This window comes from Odontesthes bonariensis, chromosome 15, assembly GCF_027942865.1.
Source record: "Odontesthes bonariensis isolate fOdoBon6 chromosome 15, fOdoBon6.hap1, whole genome shotgun sequence".
NCBI lineage: Eukaryota > Metazoa > Chordata > Actinopteri > Atheriniformes > Atherinopsidae > Odontesthes > Odontesthes bonariensis.
This window is the reverse complement of record NC_134520.1, coordinates 32,941,392-32,963,552: the sequence shown is the minus strand read 5'-3', so window position 1 is coordinate 32,963,552 and position 22,161 is coordinate 32,941,392. Positions and strand designations below refer to the sequence as shown.

Here is a 22,161-nt window from a genome sequence, read left to right as displayed (position 1 = left end):
AGAGAGGGGGAACGACACGCAGCACAGGGCCGTCCGATGCGGCAGTCGAACCAGGTTTTTATTTTGGCTTTTGTTATTGTAAAAGTCTGTTGCTCACAGGCTTTTATTTTGTAAAAGTCTGTTGCTCACAGGCTTTTATTTTGTAAAAGTCTGCTGCTGTCTGCTGTGGAACAGGAAAAGAAAGTAATCGGCGGATCCACCAAACATGGAGAAGGGTACGGAACTTTTACTCGGCCATTTTCATTTTAAAGTTCTTCCAGACGGCGGAGTCGACAGAACCAAAGTCATCTGTAAACACTGCCAAGTTGAATTGTCTTCTCAGCGTAGTAGTTCCAGTCTAAAATATCACTTAAAGGCAAAACACACAACTGATAGCAGCAAGTCATTCAAGGAAACAGACAGTGGAGCGAGGCTTCTACATAAAAACTACAGAAAGATGCTGATGTTAAAAGTGTGTTTGCACAACAAATGTTATGGCACTTTCATTCATATGGCAGCACATTTAAAATAAAACTAAATGCTAAAAGCTATACACTACTTTTGGATTAATTTTTGGATTTTGCGTACAAATGCGATTAATCGTGATTAATCAGGGAAATTATGTGATTAATTAGATTAAACATTTAAATCGTTGCCCAGCCCTAATATAAACATTTTAGAGGAACATCTGCTCCCATCCAGGTGACGTCTTCTTCAGGGAAGACCTTGCATATTTCAGCAGGACAAAGTTAAACCTCATCCTGCATCTATTCCAACAGCCTGGCTTCGTAGTAGAAGAATCCGAGTGCTGCACTGACCTGAAAACATTTCTAATACATGCTGCCAACAAAATTCAAAATAAGCTATTATTTTTCAGGAAGTAGCTAAATATCTCACTTTCAACATTGAAAGCTTTCTGTGTTCTCCTGTAAATAAACCATTGAAAACTAAAACTGAAGTCAAATGAAGTGCTTAAAGTGAGCAAACCCAAAAACTAAAGGAACGATTGAAGCCACACGTGAACGTTTACAAAGAAAGTATAATTTTATGAAATGTGATGGATGTGTAAGCAAGAGTTTCCCAGCTGGGTTTCATCTCCAAACACCTTCCTGTCTGTTTGTTACCGTTATGCTCTGATCCCAGAGTTCATACATTACTTTGGTGATTACCTGTACACCTATACGTTCTGTACGTTCATACACCTGGATTTTATTGAAGGAAAAATCCTTTAAAACTGTATAAATCAAGTTGTTTCCTATCTAATAACTAGATTTTAGAGTTTCTGCATGGAGTTCTCATACCACCTATACAATCAGGCAAAGAAGCTTTGATAAAGGTGTGCAACACCTGCTTAAATCAAAGGTCGCCAGGTTCTTTTGGTCCCAGGGACTATTTTTTTTCTTTTTGTAGCACTTTGGTTGATTTTTCTAAATCATCTCAAAAGGAAAATTGGTCAAAAAATGTTTTATTTAATTGTATTCCTGAAACAGATAAAAACAAAATACCGGATGACTGGCGGTTCGATTCCCACTCAAAAAGATTGGTGATCTGATAGCTGGAGGGGTGGCAGTGGGTAGCCACGGCCAAGGTGCCCTTGAGCAAGGTGCCCTTGAGCAAGGCACCGTACCCCCATGCTCCCTGGTGTGCTCCAGTGTGTGTTCAACAGGTGCCAACCTGGATGGGTTACATGCGGAGGAGTAATTTCGTGTATTTTCCTGTATCTAAATGACGAAAAATCTGATGTCTTTCCTCTTAGAAGCTGCACTTGGGTTCACACAAATTCTGTCAATGCGGCACCTTCCCACAGGGTTGTGTTGTGGCTGTTTATATTTGTGCGTCTCCTAGTTTCAGTCCTTAACCCTTTAACTGCCTGCACGAACAAATGGTTTAGCACATTTTGAGTCACTATATTTTCATCAGAGGAGCTCCTAACTCAACTCAAACTGATTGAGCCATCTCTCCCACTTGGTTCAGGTATGTAATGCTAAAAAAATCCACCAGGTGTCAATGTGTTTGTAAAGGGTTGGTAAGTCTCCCCCTCCCCCAACCAGAAAGTCAGAGACAAGAATTATATGGAAGATATTTTGACTTTTTTTGGTCAAACTTTCCAAGGTAGGAATACTTTTTTGGCATATAATAGTCTTAGAGGCCTTACTGAACAGAATTAAGTTACTTGATACCCCCAAAAAATAAAAATTAACTGTCTAATAATTTTTCAAAAATGTGGTCAACCAAATGGTTAAGTTGACTATTTATGGTATGTGTAGCGAAATTAAACTAATGTAATTAAAATGGAAAATATTTTATAAATCAACTCGTTCCACTTGTCTTGGTAGATTGTAATTAATTCATTTTAATTTATTTTATCAATTGGATGAACTCTAATTTGCCTAAAGATGATTATTTAGTATGTTTGTCTGTCTGATTGAATGCTTGTGTTAACAAATAAATCAGACGTTACTCAACAGTTACTCAGTACTTGAGTAGTTTTTTCACCAAGCACTTTTTTACTCTTACTCAAGTAATTATTTGGATGACTACTTTTTACTTTTACTTGAGTACAATTTTTGGCTCCTCCACCCACCTCTGTTAATATCTAACGGAGCCATATACCTTTATCTATATTTGAATTGTATTTAGGTCTAAATAAACATTATAATCTCACGTGCAGTTAAGACATAAAACTCTTTTACACGTTCTTGGTTACTTCCCACAGTTGTCACCCGATGGTACGACTATCCACAACAATCAGTGACCTCGGTCAAACCACACAGAGAGAGACCAGAGAAATCAAAAGTACCTCAGCAAAGGCAACGTGTCCCAAAGCAGCAAAACAAAAACCACTCCCTGGCTCTCTGGGGAGGCGTCTGATCTCACTGACTCTGTTGTAACATCAACACACACACAGAATCTCACACTGGCAGGGACCTTTTGTTCCAGCTGAGTGGGAGAATGGCTCTTCTTGTGCTGATTATCTCACTGCTCCCCCCCCCCCCCCCTCTGTGAGCTGATCTTCCCTCACTCCCCCATCATTCTCCCCCCTCTTCCCTGACTCTGAAGTGGCTCTCACCCACTGTAAAGTTACCATCCCCCATCCTTTTCACCAAGCAGCCTCTCCTCTGACTTTACATCTGAAAACCTTCGCAGAACAAAAAAACCCAACGGCTAAGACGAGGAGACGACAAAAAAAAAAAAAACCCAGATGATCTAATGGTCAAACACGTCTTCGATGACAAATGGCTGACAGCTCGTGCTGCTTATTGGCGAACCTCGCCTGGGGCATGAGAACAGAGAGGAGAGACTATTCTGACAGCAGGAGTTCAGAGAGAGAAGCACAGACTGTGTTAATGTGTGTGATGACGAACAGATCCCTGCTGCTGAGAAGCGATGCGCATTTTAGATTTGGTGCTGAAACGATAAGTCGAAAGGGAAATCAATGGAAGATTATTATCATTATCCGATGATAATGATGATCTTCTTTTCGATTTCAGCGAGTTAACTTGCCCGAATTAAAGGGACAGTTTGCCTCTTTTGACATGGAGCTGTATGACATCCCATATTAGCAACATCATTTCTGAACATCTTCTTACCCCCTGCTGCGTCCTGTGAGCAGAGTTCCAGCCTCGTTTTGGTGTTGATGAAGGTAGTCCGACTAGTTGGCTGGGGTTTAAGGCTACCTTTACACGGAAACGATCTGAAACCAAAACGCAAAAGTGGCGTTTCGTTTTCACTTTTAAATCTGCATTTAGAGTAGCGTTTTAGGGTGAAAATCTGCATGCATACAGAAACGCAAAAGTGTGTGACGTTTCATATTTATCGATGCAGTAAACACGCCAGATGGCTCCCACCACTGAGAAGTCCTCCCAGGTCTCCCCCACAGCTGTCTAGGTCACCTGCTCTCTCTATGAACTTCAAGAATTTCGAGAACGTAGTTCATATTTTTGGTCTGTTCTTTACTACTCTCGCTCATCATTGCTGTTATCTGATGAAATGACTCTTGAACGTCAATTACCGCGAGTTGAAAGTCCGCAGGGACGGACATGTTGATAGCCTACGGATGCGTTTCCCGCGGTTTCCTGGCGCTTTATTATGCTTGTCACGTCATTTCTATGTGACGAGAAACGCAGTTTTGCGTTTTCATCCTTTACACGGTGGCGCGACAGTGGAGCGTTTTCAAGAATTCCACTCTGGAGGGCGGTTTCACTTTTTTGCGTTTTCATGCCCCCAAAACGCCGTTTCCATCTAAACGATATAGTGCATCCGCAAAAAGGTTTTGCGTTTTTAACCCGTTTTCGTTTCCGTGTAAAGTGCCCCTAAAAAATAAAGCGTTTTGCTTCTCAAAACAATATGCGTTCAACAGAGTAATACATGTGCATCACAAAATCGTTCTCCAGGAAAAAGTCAGACCTCACAATCCCTTGGCCCTATTTTCTCTCCCTTCGTATCACTGCCTGCTAGACCGTGCAGACCGAAGTGCAGACCGAGCAGTAAACACCGTAACAGGTGCAACTGTTGGCAGGCGGCAGCAGGCAGTGATACGAAGGGAGAGAAAATAGGGCCAAGCGATTGTGAGGTCTGACGTTTTCCTGGAGAACGATTTTGTGATGCAAATGTATTACTCTGTTGAACGCATATTGTTTTGAGAAGCAAAACGCTTTATTTTTTAAACCCCAGCCAACTAGCCGGACTACCTTCATCAACACCAAAACGAGGCTGGAACTCTGCTCACAGGACGCAGCAGGGGGTAAGAACTGTTTCATGGTCAAAACCATCAACTTTTAGAATTAATTCAGTATTTTAGGAGATTTCATTGTTTTCTGTTGTTTTACATTATTGGAGATTATCCACAGACCAAGAATAAAAACAAGAAGACATCACCACAGACTCTCTAAACCTGTTTGAAAGTTTTCAATTTAACAAAATACGGAAAAACTCTCTGTTGAAACCTTAATGATGGCTTCACTGGCAGGAAGGGAAACTCCCAGGAGAGCACAACACAACAGCACTATGTTACACCGCTTAGTCGGCAGAAGTCATCCCCTTTAGGTCATAACATCCCACACACAGACGTTTACACACTCAAATTACATCCCCAATGGCACGTTTGAGTAACTTCTTAATGAGACAAAAAGTCTTTACTGAGATAACTTTGCAAATATTTAAGCATTTAATCCAAAAACATTGATTCTCTCATCAGTAAGTTGAGTCTCAAGTCCGCACTTTTATTCTAAACACTTACCCACCACCTTTTCATTTGCTAATTTGAGCTTGTTTGCTATCACTCACTTATTTTGCTTCTTTAGCAGATACAGTTTAGAGCTGCATTTGCATCCACAATTAGATTTAAACACATCTATTTAGATGGTAAATGCTCCCATTGTCCACAGGTAAAGTTACAGAGCCTCTTAGTGATCGTAAAAGTAAAAAAATATCCTTTTGAGACCATATGTGACTAAATTGAATACACAAAGTACTGTTGGAATTCTGTTTGGATATTGAGTTGATTTGCATATTTCAGTTAATGCTCAAAAAGCTCAAAATAAGCGTAAAAGATACAGACACCAAAGTGCAAACAAAATAATTAAGAAAATTATCATTGTGTGCAAAACGCAGGGAGACATGGCTTTGTTTCAGTCCGGAAAGATGCTATAATCTTTAATATATATACAATATATAATGTAATATAACGATACAGTAAATACTGATTATAGGCTATTTAAATAATTATTTAAAGAGCTAATTTTCACCTTAATTATATCATAATGAGACATATCATATCTAAACTATCTTAGCTTAACTTATTTTAGGTTAGGTTAGTTTAGCTTAGCTTAGTTTATTTTAAGCTAGTTTAGCCTATCTTAGCTTAGTTTAGGTTACTTTAGCCTATCTTATTTTAGCTTAGCCTAGCTTAGCTTAGTTTAGGTTACTTTAGCCTATCTTATTTGAGCCTAGCTTAGCTTAGTTTAGGTTACTTTAGCCTATCTTATTTTAGCCTTGCTTAGCTTAATTTATCTTTTCTTCTGGATTAAAAACACAAAAGTAGATTTTGATTTATTGATGTTTTCTCTGCAGTGTTTTTGTAACTAATGTAAATCTGATCCTCCCATGAAAAGACGCCACCTGTCCACCAAACTGACAGACAAATGTAGTTTCTAACTGATGATTAGCGGCCGTTTGGGGTGCTATTTGCCTTTATGGTTGTTTTGAGTGTTTTTTGTGGTCTTTTTTGTCTCTTTTTATCTGTCCATGTGGTTGTTGTGTGTTTCTTTGTTTCTTTAGTGTTATTTAGTGTCCTAACTGTTCTTTTCCAACTCTCGGTGGTCATTTTGAGTCTTTTTTTTGTCTGTAAAGCCGTTGTTTTTGCATGTTTATTTCTCTTTTAGGTTACAGTCACCTCATGCATCTTTGTGCTAATTCAGAGTCTTTATTTTAGGTTTCGTTACGATACATTTTCACATCTTTGTGTTTGTTTTGTGGCTTTTCTATGTGATCTCTTTTGATAACTAATTCAAGATCGAATATAATATTCTCTTCCATTCACTGAGGCCCCCTTGGGGAGGCCCCTACTTAGAAATCCTCTGCTCTAAAGCAAGGAATTCAGTAGGTTAGAGACGTATTCCAAGCTTTTAAGATTTGACAGAAAAGAACGGGCAGTTTGTTTTGTAACACGGGATCACGTCCAGTAATCTGCCTTTTAAAACAAGGAAAAAGGAGAAGGACGGTCTGTCCTGACAGCTCCGAGAGGACAGCCCAGATGTAGGTGCTGCATTACAAAAGAGCATAAAGGGTGCAATAACCAAATATTACCAAAACACACACACACACACGAAAATATTTACATAAGAAGAGCAAACTAAAGCTTCTTCTGACTGCGCCAGCGGACTTTATTATGCAGTGCGTGCTGCAGGGAGATAACAAAATGATGAGAGATTTCAAATAAGCTTACGAAAATGAGCAAGTGAGGCTGCGAGTGCTGGTGGTAATGAAATGGTACAGTAGGAGGAGGAGGAGGAGGGGGGGTATGAATGGGGCAACGGGAAACACATTGAGGTAAAATGCAGAGAGCCGGAGAGCTGCTGGATTTAGAAACAGACGCTCGGTGTTGAATTTACAGTGGCAATGCAGGAAGACGGAGCATTATAGCACACTTATATAAACACTGTTACATCCATCCATAACACAGCACACGCATGCTACATCCTTATTTCTTCAATTCTCCATGCAGCCTCCTCCTGCTGCAGCCTGTTTACCACGCAGCTGTCGAACACACCACATGTACCCTGTTGTGCTTCGGTATCTGTCCCTCACAGCACAGCAGAGTGCAGCTTTTAGAGCGTTTACTTTGCTTGTTGGGTTTGAAAGAAAGCACGACTTTGGGATTAAAATGCAGGCTTTAAGCTTGAATTTGACGGGGTTTACATCTGTAATGGGTGTAAACATCTGGCACTTTTCATACACGATACTCGATAGTTCAGTCACCTGATTACCCTGAGAAGTCTTTCACCTGCTGAAGAGCAGATCCTTTAATTAAAGGGATAGTTCGCCTCTTTGGACATGAAGCTGTGTGACATCCCATATCAGCAACATCATTTATGAACATTTTCTTACCTATGCTGCCTCCTGTGAGCAGAGTTCCAGCCTCGTTTTGAATCGCTTGGCACTATTTTCTCTCCCTTCATATCAATGCGTTCGGCCACGTAGCGATAGCCGCGCCTGTTACGGTGTTTGCTGCTCGGTTTACACAGCAGGCAGTGATACGAAGGGAGAGAAAAGAGGGCCAAGCGATTATGAACTCTGACTTTTTCCTGGAGAACGATTTTGTGATGCAAATGTATTACTCTGTTGAACGCATATTGTTTTGAGAAGCAAGATGCTTCATTTTTTAAACCCCAGCCAACTAGCCGGACTACCTTCATCAACACCAAAACGAGGCTGGAACTCTGCTCACAGGACGCAGCAGGGGGTAAGAAGATGTTCATAAATGATGTTGCTGATATGGGATGTCATACAGCTTCATGTCAAAAGAGGCGAACTATCCCTTTAAGCAAAAGTGTGACCTCATGTTTAGACTACAGTAGTGCTCAGTATTTCCACCTAAAGTTCTGGTAACTGGTTAGAACTGGTGCAAAACTCCACCTTATATAACTTCCATTTCTCCCCTTCATCCACGTCACTTCACCGGTTTTCTATAGAATTTAGGATTTAGTTCAAAATCTTCCCCATCAGAGCACGTTTAACACCTTGTTCGAGCCCCTCGGGTCCTCTCAGGTCTCTTCTCAAACTGTTTTCTGTTGAATTTACCAGATTATTTTTCATGCTTTTTTGGGGTTTTAGGGTCTTCCACTTGCCTCTTTTTGCCTTCAATACAGTGTGAGTGCCCAAAGGTGCAATATGGAACAAAAAATGTCCACAATCGTTGAACAATGTTGTATTTAAAGAGCTTTTTAATACTGTTTTATCCACCATGTAAAACAACATCCATCAGAAAGTACAATAAGCTACAAGTGCCTTAAATCTGCTTTCAAGTACAGTGTTTTTAGTTCATTTAGAATTTGTTAAGGTAGTTGCTGAGCTCCGAAAAGATCAAACTAAAAGTGAATATTCCCATAGTATCAGTAGTGATCTGTGTGTTTATGACTGTATTTCACAATAACTAAATTTTTTCTATATTTTTTTGTGGAGATTTAAGGCGGATAAATGCAGAATTGGCAGATTGTAACACTGTAAAATGGCATCAAACCTACAGATATTCAGATTTTTATATACTGCAATCCAATAGGCTGCAATATACCGTTAAAATAAGCAGCTGATTGGACGGGAGTTTGTAAACTCTGTAAACTCTGCTTTCTTTTTTCTTTTTCCAACTAAGATAAGATTTACAGCCGGTCTGATCTTCTGTCTTGTCCCTGCAGGACTTCTTCTGCGTAATGTTTCCACCCTCCCAGATCTCAGCTCAGATCTTCAGGATGTACCCTGAGTAAGTACTTTCTTATTACTCGCATTTTAGCAGTAACTAATACAGTATAAACTACAGAACATGCCTTTAAAGTTAGAGTGTGTAACAAAGAAGATGCCAGTGGAGAAATCAATGGTTGTGGATGCTGTTCTGTGAGGTTTAGCACTGTTGTTTTGGGACTGGTACATGAATTAAAACTGTCAAAGAAGCAAAAACTTCTCAGAAGGAAACAGCTGATAAAGAAAAAAGATCTTCAATGTGATACAGAAGTTGTTTATTTTCTCCTCAGCATGTAATTTAGCTTTCAAAGGTAGCTACACTTTGCTGCTGGATGGTGGGCGGAGGACTTTGAGATGGCAAAACATTTAACACATCCCATAGTTTCTAACCTCTGTGGGAGGGTGGAACACACGTACAGTAAGTGGAGCTGAATTCCCGGCACAGATGTCGTCTTTAAGCCTCTTAAGTGGTGATTCTGTCCGGGTGACGCTGTGGTTATAAAACTTAAACATTTTATTAGAGCAGAGCGACAGCCCGGAAGTGCTTTGAGTTGAAACACAAGTCTTAATGGTCCCAGTTTCTGTTTAGTTGTCTGATAAAAGAGACAGAGAATATTTGAACGAGAGCAGCTTTAATGGGAATGTGGTTGTATCATTAAACACTGAAAATTATCCAGGTCCAATTGAGTCTAGTTGAGCATGCATTAGTAATTCAAACCAAACCGCATTATTATTTCGTATGATTTTGTTTGAACAGACATGTTTACATTAGGGCTGGGCAACGAATAAACTTTTTTAATCTAATTAATCACATGATTTCCCTGATTAATCACGATTAATCGCATTTGTACGCAGAATGCAAAAATGAATCCAAAAGTAGCGTATAGCTTTTAGCATTTAGCTTTATTTTAAATGTGCTGCCATATGAATGAAAGTGCCATAACATTTGTTGTGCAAACACACTTTTAACATCAGCATCTTTCTGTAGTTTTTATGTAGAAGCCTCGCTCCACTGTCTGTTTCCTTGAATGACTTGCTGCTATCAGTTGTGTGTTTTGCCTTTAAGTGATATTTTAGACTGGAACTACTACGCTGAGAAGACAATTCAACTTGGCAGTGTTTACATATGACTTTGGTTCTGTCGACTCCGCCGTCTGGAAGAACTTTAAAATGAAAATGGCCGAGTAAAAGTTCCGTACCCTTCTCCATGTTTGGTGGATCCGCCGATTACTTTCTTTTCCTGTTCCACAGCAGACAGCAGCAGACTTTTACAAAATAAAAGCCTGTGAGCAACAGACTTTTACAAAATAAAAGCCTGTGAGCAACAGACTTTTACAAAATAAAAGCCTGTGAGAAACAGACTTGTAGAATAATAAAATAGATAATAAAACAGAGGTGCTGCATGTCGTTCCCCCTCTCTCTGCCCCCTGCTTCCTGTCTCTCTGAACTTTCCTATCCATTAAAGGCACAAAAGCCCCCCAAAAAATTATTTATTTGTTTATTTTTTAATTTAAAAATTATGATAAAAGATAAAATAGAAAATAAAATCTGCGTTAATGCGTGATAAAATATTTATCGGCGTTAAATAACTAACGCGATAATAACGAGTTAACTCGCCCAGCCCTAGTTTACATGTATTTTAAAAGTCTGCTTCTGGTCTAACAACCAGCACAAAAATCACTTTTCTCCTAGTGTTACTTTAAAAGGATAATATGGTTCCTTTTGGACCTTTGAAACAGAGAAACCACGGTGAAACGGGGCTATGCCAGAATCATTGCGCTGTATAAAAGTCCTACAGCGTTTACTCAATATGGAAGAACAGCTCTTCTTGTTCCATTTTAAATCCAATTTACTGGAATACCGTCATCCCAACGAAACAAGGTGTCACTGCCAGAAACGCTGATGGACTGCGCTGCTTCTGTCCTGCAGTGAGACTGTCGTGCCCCCCCCTGCCATGCTGCTCACGTACTGGTGCAGTTTGCAGTTAAAGCGGTGACAGTGTTTATTATCTACTGTCACATCATGAATTCACCTCAAAGGAGAACCAGGCTGCTGTACTCCCACTGTATGCATACGCGCCTCACAGAGCCAACAAACACCTTTTTTTTGTTGCACTTCAAAGTCCATGCACGCAATCTGCTCTCACATGCAAGCGGCAAGACACATGCAACACACACAGTTGCTAATGCAATCCGGTCTGATCGCACACATTAAGTGAAATACGGAACAACTACCCAGCAACACGAGTGTTTTTCCTTTGATGATCTGATGGAAATTTACTGTGTTGAGTTTGTTAAAGCAGAAACGAGAAAAACTGCAGTGACACAAGAGGAAAAGTTGGAATTACAGCCTCGAGTATGTAAAAAGAGTTAAAGGGATAGTTCGCCTCTGCTCACAGGACGCAGCAGGGGGTAAGTCAAATTTAATAAATGATGTTGCTAATATGGGATGTCATACAGCTTCAGGTCAAAAGAGGCGAACTATCCCTTTAAATGAAAGAAGAAAGGGTCCCAATGAAAGTAGTCGTTCTCCACCAAAGATGTTGTTGTTCCTGAACTACCTCCTTAGTATTCCAGGCTTCACCTAATGACATCACCAAGGGACATATTTGCATAATTTCTCCTTTATAGCTAATTTCGTTAGCTGCCAACAAAAAAAAAATGCACAACTGCCTCGTTCTCCTCCATCTTGGATTGTATCGGCAGACCATTTAGGCCAGGAAAATCCTTGCTTTTATTAACCGATACGAGTGTTTATCGTGGCTGCTTCTCACATCCAGCATTTGTCCAACGTATAATCAAGCTGCAATATATAAGTGACCAATAGGGGCAGTGTAGGCGCAAATTTGACTGTATCAAGGCAGCGGTAAAAATGGCGTTAAGTTTGGAAGACAAGCTTATAAAGAAGGTCCGCAGTTACCTGGATTTTTACGATTTATCTTTGCTACGTTGCTGTAATTTTTTTAAATATAAATTTAAACAAACTTTTGGAGAAACGGCGTATTGATGGTGTTAACGGCGTGTTTTTTCTCCCCAAGTGGAATCCTTCGATAACAGGCGTGGTACACATGCAAGTATGTTAACTACTACGCCCACGAAGGAGCAAGTTCCTTATGCAAATGTGTGATTAAGAGGGAGATTCACTGATTGGGCCTTTCCCAAAGGGGGTGTGTCTTAAAGAGACAGGCATGTAAATTAGGTTTTCATTACACGAGCTGCTGCTTTGCTATAACTGGTTGTTTCTTCCAGAGAAAACGCGACATGTTGACTTTTATCTGCCTGAAAAAAAAAAAACTACTTCAAAACAAGCCGAGAATTCACAGAAATAAGCAACTACACCATTTTATCTGAATATGTTTAAGTATAATCACAAACTTATCATGTTTAATACCCAGATAAAGCCCTTATGTTCACATTTAAAGGACATTATATGAGTCCTTAATGAGTAATTTAATGTTTTAATCAGAGCTGTTCATTTGTAATATCTATCCAGCCTCAGTATTGTTTTTGCCCTCTAAAAATCCGTCTTTTTGCGTTCTGGAAAAGAAAATCTAAGAGCCTGTGGACTTCTTCTGCTCTGTAATCTGTCGCATTAATCTCAATTTCCCTTTATTACTCCAGCGCGTCACCTCCATTTGTTTTCATATTACATCCCTATTCCACTTCCACATCCACAACTCTCTGGCACCGTAATTTGTGTTTAATTTGCAGAGGGTCCATTTTGTTTTGGTCGTTGGTAGAAGCAGCTGATTTGAGATTTATCGGGGACCACGTTTAGAGGGAAAAACCCGCCCCACTCCCCCAGCTCAAGTCCGCCCGGGCGTCACGCATAATGTCGGACTAATCTCACTTTGTCCTGAAAGAGAGAAGAGGCCCGCAGAGGGTGAGAATGAGAGGGGGAGGTGGAGGCTGCAGGAGGGAGGTGAGGACAATCTCTGGAAATAACATCCGCGTCGGCCAGTTTGGTGTCAGTTTGAACAAGACTGAACAAGAAAGTGAGCTCCTTAAAGGGACATTAAAATACTTTAGATGGTAACTAAAAGTACTTTTGATAAGTATTTCTTATCACTTCCAGTGATACCAAGAGGTAAAGTTCATTAAATGAGTTGATTACATCCAAATCAGGTGATTAATTTATGATATTCACCTAAACATCACATCCAAGCTATCTGCTGTTTGTTTGTCACGCAGATTAAAACGGATTTTAATAGTTAAGTCTCAACAAACAACAGAGTGTGTGCTACTTCTACTTCGTATTTTCTTTTCAAATAACTTTATATTTCTGCTACACTGCATCTCAGACTAGATTAGATCGAGTAAAGCCCTTAAAAAATACGTTTAGTCATAGATTAAACGACTGCACAGTTGATCCAACTACGGCTGAAATAATTAGTTGATCGTTATAGTTGGTTAAATTGCAGAAAATCTCCAACTACTTTGGTTGTTTTTAGAGCATCTGTGGCGGCTTTGGTCAAACCAAACAATCAATGACGTAATGAACAAAACTAAGGATTAAAAGCACTGCTACCAGATTCAGTCCCTGCACGAGTAACAATGTTCTAATAATTTAATAAAACTGCAACAGGAGACACTGTCCTGCACTGCAGGACTTCCCACAGTAATCAGTGTGTTGTATTAGTTCCTTTGTTTAGGTAAAGGGTATGAAATGAATGTCCGTTTGTTTTGTAGAATTTAGCAGCAAAAACATGCTAAATGATGCTAAAGTTCTGATTTCACCTCGGGGTTAGATTTAAACCGAAGCTGCATGGCTGACCATGACAAATTTCAGATGAGCAGGATAATCCTAAACCTACCAATTATTATCTTTTTTATTTTATTTTTTTAATTTACTTACTGTTTTATTTATTTTTTATTTATTTACCCCTTGTCCTGTCCAGCATTATGGCAGCAGAATTGTAATTGTAATGTTTATGCCAAACACATTTGCTATGCAAAGGGAAGCTTTATTAATGGAAAGCTCATCTAACCCAATTATCATTGTATTATTTTTTTTTTATTGTTTTAAATTTTTAAATTTTTAAAATTTGATTTTTTTTTTATTTTAAATTGTATTTTAAATTCTTTATTTTTCATTGTTTTATTTATTTTTTTATTATTATTTTATTTTTTGTTTTTTTATCATTTTTTTATTGTTTGATTTATTTTTATTTATTATTTATTTTTTTTACCCCTTGTACTGTCCAGCATTTTGGCAGCAGAATTGTAATCTGAGTACCGTTTATGCCAAACACATTTGCTATGCCAAGGGAAGCTTTATTAATGGAAAGCTCCTCAAACCCAATTATTATTGTATTATTTTTTATTGTTTTAAATTTCAAATTTTTAAATTATTAAATTATTAATTTTTAAATATTTTACATTTTTTAAATTTTAAATTGTATTTTAAATTCTTTATTTTACATTGTTTTATTTATTTTATTATTATTATTATATTATTTGTTTTTTATAATGTTTTCATTGTTTTATTTTTATTTTTTGTTTTTTTTAAATAATTTTTTTATTGTTTTATTTTATTTATTTATTTATTTTTACCCCTTGTCCTGTCCAGCATTATGGCAGCAGGACTGTAATCTGAATACTGTTTATGCCAAACACATTTGCTATGCCAAGGGAAGCTCCTCCTAACCCAATTATCCTTTCAACAATCACAAAGTAAAGTGCGGGCAGCAGGGCAGCAGAAGGGAAGCGGCAGGTAGGCAGCGAGGCGGTGGCAGCGTGTACTTACTGAGCACGTAGAGGGAAAGAGCGAGGCCCGCCAAGCAGAAACCCTCAAAGAAGCGCAAGGTGCTGAACATGGTGACATTTACAGAGAAGGCAACAGTCAGACCAAACACCAGCATGAAAAACACCGAGAGAATCAAAACCGGGTGGCGACCAAACCTTAGAGACGGAGACAGAGAGACACAAAGAAGAAGCACAGAGTTTTAAAAACTTTGGATGTGAAGTCAGGTGAAAGAGATCGCTCCGCCGCATTGTTCTGCTCGGACTCTGTGGACTTCCTGTCGTAAGGAGGGTCAGTGGGTCAATGGGTCGGGTCAGAGCTGATGCCTCGCCGGCCTGCATATTTCTCCACATAGTTTCCTTTGTTACTGATCCTGCACACAATGCAGGGGCTTTTTTTTCCCCACGATGCAGCTCAGGTGGCCCAAACAACAGTTGGACACATTTACACAAAAACCTAGTCCCCTCTCTATAATAATAACAATGATACTGATTACTGCTATGTGACATTTGTTCTGCAATCAGGTCAAATCTGCTTTAAAACCAGAGTTTTAGCCGTCTTTTGAGAGTTTTTACACGTGTGTTGGTTCCTCTTGTGAACTTATAAATGTAAATAAATGCTGTTTCCTATCAAGTTTCTCTTTTTTACTTCTTTCTCAAAGCATCTATTACATTAAAAACCTTTTGAAATCATAATTAAATAATAATAAGTACGTAATAAATGGGATTAAATGTAATTTAAATGTAATTAAATGCTGTTTCCTATCACCAATCTAACATTTAATCCAAGTTTCTCTTTTTTACCCCTTTTTCAAAGCATCTATTACATTAAAAACCTTCTGAAATCATAATTACATAATAATAAGTACGTAATAAATGGGATTAAATATAATTTAAATGTAATTAAATGCTGTTTCCTATCACCAATCTAACATTTAATCCAAGTTTCTCTTTTTTACTTCTTTCTCAAAGCATCTATTACATTAAAAACCTTCTGAAATCATAATTAAATAATAATAAGTACGTAATAAATGGGATTAAATGTAATTTAAATGTAATTAAATGCTGTTTCCTATCACCAATCTAACATTTAATCCAAGTTTCTCTTTTTTACTTCTTTCTCAAAGCATCTATTACATTAAAAACCTTCTGAAATCATAATTAAATAATAATAAGTACGTAATAAATGGGATTAAATGTAATTAAATGCTGTTTCCTATCACCAATCTAACATTTAATCCGAGTTTCTCTTTTTTACCCCTTTTTCAAAGCATCTATTACATTAAAAACCTTTTGAAATCATAATTAAATAATAATAATAAGTGCGTAAGAAATGGGACTGAGACAAATCCATAACATGTTACAGACTAAATCTATTATAATAGCATTTAAGTAACTGGATTAAATTCAGTATTTAGCAGAAACATGAGTAGATACACTAATGATGGAGTATTTGTGAGCTTGACATGCGTTATCACCAGCTGTAAACAGACTCTTAGTCTTGTTTAAATGTAATTTTTTAAAGGTTTAAGACTACATATTAACATACAGTAGCTCTGTTGTTGGGGTGCAGGCACAAATATCAAGAAACCACCAACTGATTTCATCAGAAAATGCATTTTTTAGTTATCCGGAGGAGCAGATTTAGCATCTTTTCTCATTATTTATGACAAAGTTAGCTCATATAAGATACGGGAGCACAAATATGGGACAAAAAACAAGTTTTTTTAACTCTAATTTCATCTAAACTGCTTTTTTTGGAGGGTTTTGAAAACAAAAGCACCAAATGTCCGTAATAACCCTTTGCAAGTTACTCTATGGAAGATGTCTAAATGTTAAATGTCATTGTTAACACTTTACAACACTTTTGTCTTCCCCAGCTACCCTGAGAGCTTGCTTTCAACCGGCCCTACTTTAATATTATACCAAAAAACCTTAAAAAATGCTGCAAAATTAAGATTTTAGTGGCAAAGCTGGAGTTTATCTTTAAGACTTTGAACAAAACAGAAAAGGAGGAGGCAGCGTACCAGTCGGCCATGACACCCATCACTAGGTAGCCAAATATGGAGCCCACAAGCAGAGAGAACTTGGCAATGTGAACCTTCCAGGCCGAGTCGCACACCAGGTTCCACTGAAACAGATTTAAAAAAAGAGACGGATCGGCATCAGTTATCGTTTTACACCAACATGAAAGGGAATTAAACATCAGGAGCTGAGAGACTTTCAATATGCGAGCTGCAGGGAAACAAAGAGAAAACATCATCTGAATGCTATGGAAGTTTTTCTGTGCAATCACAGTTTGAATACGAATTTCTAATATTGAATTTTTACACCATCAATTTGAAAAACAAACAGTGTAAAAAAACAAAATCCATTTCTAAAAACAAAAATTCAGTGGAAAATCTGGTTCTTTTTCCATTGATTTTTTTTTCCTTCTGAATTTTTTTCCACTGAATTTTTTGAAGTTGAATTTTTTTCCACTAATTTTTTTTTTAATTTGAATTTTTTTCCATTGAATTATTTTCCACAAATTTTTTTTTAATTTGAATTTTTTTCTTCTGATTTTTTTTCCACAGATTTTTTTGAAGAGTAATTTTTTCCCACTAATATTTTTTTAAAGTTGAATTTTTTTCGATTGAATTTTTTTCTTCTGAATTTTTTTTCCATTGAATTTTTTTCCACTATTTTTTTTTTATTTGAATTTTTTTCCACTAATTTTCTTTTAATTTGAATTTTTTTCTTCTGAATTTTTTCCACTGAATTTTTTCCACTGAATTTTTTGAAGTTTAATTTTTTTCCACTAATATTTTTTTTTAATTTGAATTTTTTTCCATTGAATTATTTTCCACAATTTTTTTAATTTTAATTTTTTTCTTCTGAATTTTTTGAAGAGTAATTTTTTTCCACTAATTTTTTTTAAAGTTGAATTTTTTTCGATTGAATTTTTTTCTTCTGAATTTTTTCCACTGAATTTTTTTCCATTGAATTTTTTTCCACTAAATTTTTTTTAATTTGAATTTTTTTCCACTAATTTTCTTTTAATTTGAATTTTTTTCTTCTGAATTTTTTTCCACAATTTTTTGAAGTTGAATTTTTTTCCACTGAATTTTTTTTTTAGAAATTGATTTTTTTTTTTAATTCAAAGTCTGATTTTGATGCTGTAAAAATTCAATATTAGAAATTCGTATTCAAACTCTGATGGCACAGAAAAACTTCCATAGAATGCTGTCACACTCTGATCCGAGGCTGAAATATTCAAAGAAAACACAAGCATGCGTGTGTGTGTGTGTGTGTGTGTGTGTGTGTGTGTGTGTGTGTGTGTGTGTGTTGAAGAGAAAAAGCAGCATGTGTGGGAATGTGCAAGCATGTCTACTCTAACGCAAATCAATAGTTTTCCACTCTTTCCTCCGAGCACCACGGGTCAGCGCTCAGGCCGCTGCAGCGCTCAGCATCTGAAACGCAGCCAAGGACACATGTGGAAGCACGACGTGCACTTTATTTGTGCACAACCCTGAAACCGCACAACAAGAGCCCGCCGGACCCGTTCAGCTGTGTGTGAAAACAGTGTTTAGCCATAATTTACACATCTCCCCGCTGAGCCTCCGACTGTGCAGGAGAGCAGAGAAGAGGAGGGGACGCTTATTGGTTTTTCCCTGTTTATTTTGGTGATGAAATGGCCACCGCTGCACCTGTGGGGGAACTCAGCCAGCATGATTTTATTATGTTTGGGCTATTAGCAGCGATGTCTTCTGAGAAAAACGGGTGTTTATTCATGCTGAGGTGGCAGAGCTGCGAGATAACACTGACTCTGAAGGGCAACGTTCAGAGAAACATGTCTGATTTCTGGAAAATTTGATCATCAAGGTTTTGTCTTTGACATGGAATAATTAACCTGTTGGGAAGTTCAAGGTCAATTTGAGCCACTACACTCTTATTAAAGGGATAGTTCGCCTCTTTTGACATGAAGCTGTATGACATCCCATATCAGCAACATCATTTATGAACATCTTCTTACCCCCTGCTGCGTCCTGTGAGCAGAGTTCCAGCCTCGTTTCGGTGTTGATGAAGGTAGTCCGGCTAGTTGGCTGGGGTTTAAAAAATAAAGCGTTTTGCTTCTCAAAACAATATGCGTTCAAAAGAGTAATACATTTGCATCACAAAATGGTTCTCCAGGAAAAAGTCAGACCTCACAATCGCTTGGCCCTATTTACTCTCCCTTCGTATCACTGCCTGCTGTGCAGACCGAAGCGCAGACCGAGCAGCAAACACAGGTGCGGCTGTCGGCAGCAGGCAGTGATACGAAGGGAGAGAAAATAGGGCCAAGTGATTGTGAGGTCTGACTTTTTCCTGGAGAACCATTTTGTGATGCAAATGTAATACTCTGTTGAACGCATATTGTTTTGAGAAGCAAAACGCTTCATTTTTTAAACCCCAGCCAACTAGCCGGACTACCTTCATCAACGCCAAAACGAGGCTGGAACTCTGCTCACAGGACGCAGCAGGGGGTAAGAAGATGTTCATAAATGAATTTGCTAATATGGGATGTCATACAGCTTCAAAATCCGGAAAAGGGTGGAATGCCCTCTCCGGGTCGGGAATGAGATCCTTCCCCAAGTGGAGGAGTTCAAGTATCTCGGGGTCTTGTTCACGAGTGAGGGACGAATGGAACAGGAGGTTGACAGGCGGATCGGTGCGGCGTCTGCAGTGATGCGGCTCTGCACCAGCCCGTCGTGGTGAAGAAGGAGCTGAGCCAGAAGGCCAAGCTCTCGATTTACCGGTCAGTCTATGTTCCTACCCTCACCTATGGTCACGAGCTGTGGGTAGTGACCGAAAGAACGAGATCGCGAATACAAGCGGCCGAAATGAGTTTCCCCCGCAGGGTGTCTGGGCTCTCCCTTAGAGATAGGGTGAGAAGCTCGGTCATCCGGGAGGGGCTCAGAGTAGAACCGCTGCTCCTCCGCATCCAGAGGAGTCAGATGAGGTGGCTCGGGCATCTGGTTAGGACGCCTCCCCGGTGAGGTGTTCCGGGCCCGTCCCACTGGGAGGAGGCCCCGGGGAAGACCCAGGACACGTTGGAGAGACTATGTTTCTCGGCTGGCCTGGGAACGCCTCGGGGTCCCCCCAGAAGAGCTGGAGGAAGTGGCCGGGGACAGGGACGTCTGGGTTTCTCTGCTCAAGCTGCTGCCCCCGCGACCCGATCCCCGGACCAGCGGAAGATGATGGGTGGATGGATGGATGGATGGCTTCATGTCAAAAGAGGCAAACTATCCCTTTAACGCGTTCCCTCCAATTCTCTTTGCACCATGTGCAGTTTTTCTGCACTGAAATCCATCCTGGTCAACCTTGGATTGTAGTATGGTTCCAATCCCTGGTGGTATATATATATAGCTACTGTATACCACCAGGGATTGGAACTATATATATATATATATAAAAGATGAACCACTCTGAAATGGTTGTTGTGATTTTGTGGAGCAGCTGCTTTAAACGTATCCTAAAAACCTGAAATATGTCCTTCTTGAGAGTAAACATCCCTTTTTAATCTTTATTTTTCTCTATGTAACACACACAAAAGTATTGACTGTGCAAACGAAACGATTTCGGAATTAATTACAACTAATTTTTTGGGGTCAAAACCATATTTTTTGATCAGATTGTGTCTGTGACTGTTGAGGTTTTTCCGTTGGGTTGGATAGTTGCATCCATCATAATTCAGCTCACAGATGCTTTAGGGCTCAGATTTTTTTTTTAATCTAAGTGATCCAACACGGTGAGTTGTTTCCATTTGGGCATTTAGAACAGCTTCTGTATTTATGAGATGTGACGCAGGAGCAACACAAACACCACAACACGCAGCCGCTCATATTGAGGTCAGTGGGCGACTTGTCGCTCAGCTGTTTGCTCGTGCGCTCCACGCTCAGCCCCTCTGCTGCTGCTGATGGGGGGATACAGAGAGTATTTTCTGTACAGTATAGCACCCGTTACCTTGGTAACAACATTCTGACTGAGTCCCGTCTGCAGCTCCAGCCTCCACTCCTTGCACGCGCACAACAGTCCGTTTCCCTCCCCGGTGCCGTTGAGCTGCAGCGCGGGCGCGCCGCTGGTTGAGACCGCGGCCGGCGGGGATGACGGCAGGGTCCAGTTACTGTCGTTACCCAGGGGCTGCAGGCACGTGCCGTTGGGCTGAGCCAGCAGGAAATAATCTGAAAACTGGCTAAAGCCGATGAACAATGCCGGTATCCAGGTCAGGACCACGAGCTGCTTCTGGTGCTTCCCGAAGCCCCCCAGAGACGGCAGCACGCAGCCGTCGATGTGCGGCAGCAGCCGCGGCGCTGCGCGCTCCAGCGGGGTGAAGCCGTTCTCAGGCGGGTGGTCCTGCGCCTCCGGCCGGCCGCCTTCCATCACCACGCGGCCACAAAGACAGCCGCTGTGCGCACGTAAATCCCCCCCGCTCCGCTGCCAGCCGCGCGCTCTGTGTTTTTAGACCCTTTGGCACAAAGGAAGCCCAGGGCGCAGATAAACCCGCTGCGTTAACAACAAACAAAAAAAAAAAACTGCAACCCAAAATATTGAGGGGTCTCTCTCTCCGGTCCGTTTGAACGAACAGATCACCGAGCTGTCGCCCTCATGGCGAGGGCACCCGAAGCGACCAGGGGATGTCCGAGTGCAGAAGCTGCGTCAGGGGGAGATCGCTGTGCAGAGGCTCCCGGAGAGGGGCGGACTCAGGCAGGGGGGCACGCTCACCAGCACGGGCTTTGTATTCCATGAGTGCAGCTCCTACAGCTCCTACAGCAACATCCACCCATGTGCGGCTGCAGCGTGCCAGGCCTGCTGCCTCTAAACACCCGCTGCTCCCTGATCCGCGGGCGCCACAGGTCTCATACCTGCCCGAACCCTGACCTCCCGGAGGTGCGCGTGATGGAGTGCCTCAAGCCCAGATACCCGACCTCTCATACAGCCCCCGTCCACTCTGACTCCACAGACGCCATAGAATCCGGTCCTCGGGCTCGTCGCCGTCTCGTTAATGGGACGCTGTGCCAAAGCGGGGCTCCGAGCACAGACTGGGGGAGACCAATCCCCGCCCTCCCTCGGTCGCGCTATGCGCTGCGATTGGAGAGCCTTCAAAGAGCGACTGCACCACTGACGGGCATCTGCAGGCAACAATAGCCCCCTTTGTGCAGCCTCTGCCCACTCCGCTGAATGTAAGGCTTGTTAGGATCCCTCACTCATTCATATTTTCCACCGATGCGGCAGGATGAGCAAATCCAGGTTATTTATTATTTTAATGCATTTTTTGTTGTTGTTTGGTTGTTTTTTTTCAGGCGTTTTTTTGCAACGCGTCGAACATCCCGCAGAGGCAGTTGCGCGTCATTTTCCTAACCATCATATAAATAGATTAGTAACTGGATTGTGCAGACAATGGGAGGATGGCAGGTCTTTTTTTTTTTTTGGTGGGGGTGGTGGTGTGCTGCCTCTCAGCCGCCAG

The 22,161-nt window shown here is 40.3% G+C and overlaps 1 protein-coding gene across 1 annotated transcript in view; it reads right to left on the bottom strand.

The window, feature by feature from the left end:
- The window catches only part of slc22a23 (solute carrier family 22 member 23), a 30,323-nt gene extending 8,494 nt beyond the window's left edge, over positions 1-21,829 (bottom strand). Inside the window, exons 1-3 of the mRNA XM_075486013.1 lie at positions 20,661-21,829; positions 16,703-16,806; positions 14,680-14,834 (exon numbers count right to left, since the gene is read on the bottom strand). Coding sequence (XP_075342128.1) covers positions 14,680-14,834; positions 16,703-16,806; positions 20,661-21,077 — 676 coding nt within the window. The 5' untranslated portion in view covers positions 21,078-21,829. The remainder of the gene's footprint in view (positions 1-14,679; positions 14,835-16,702; positions 16,807-20,660) is intronic.
- Positions 21,830-22,161: the final 332 nt, after the last annotated feature.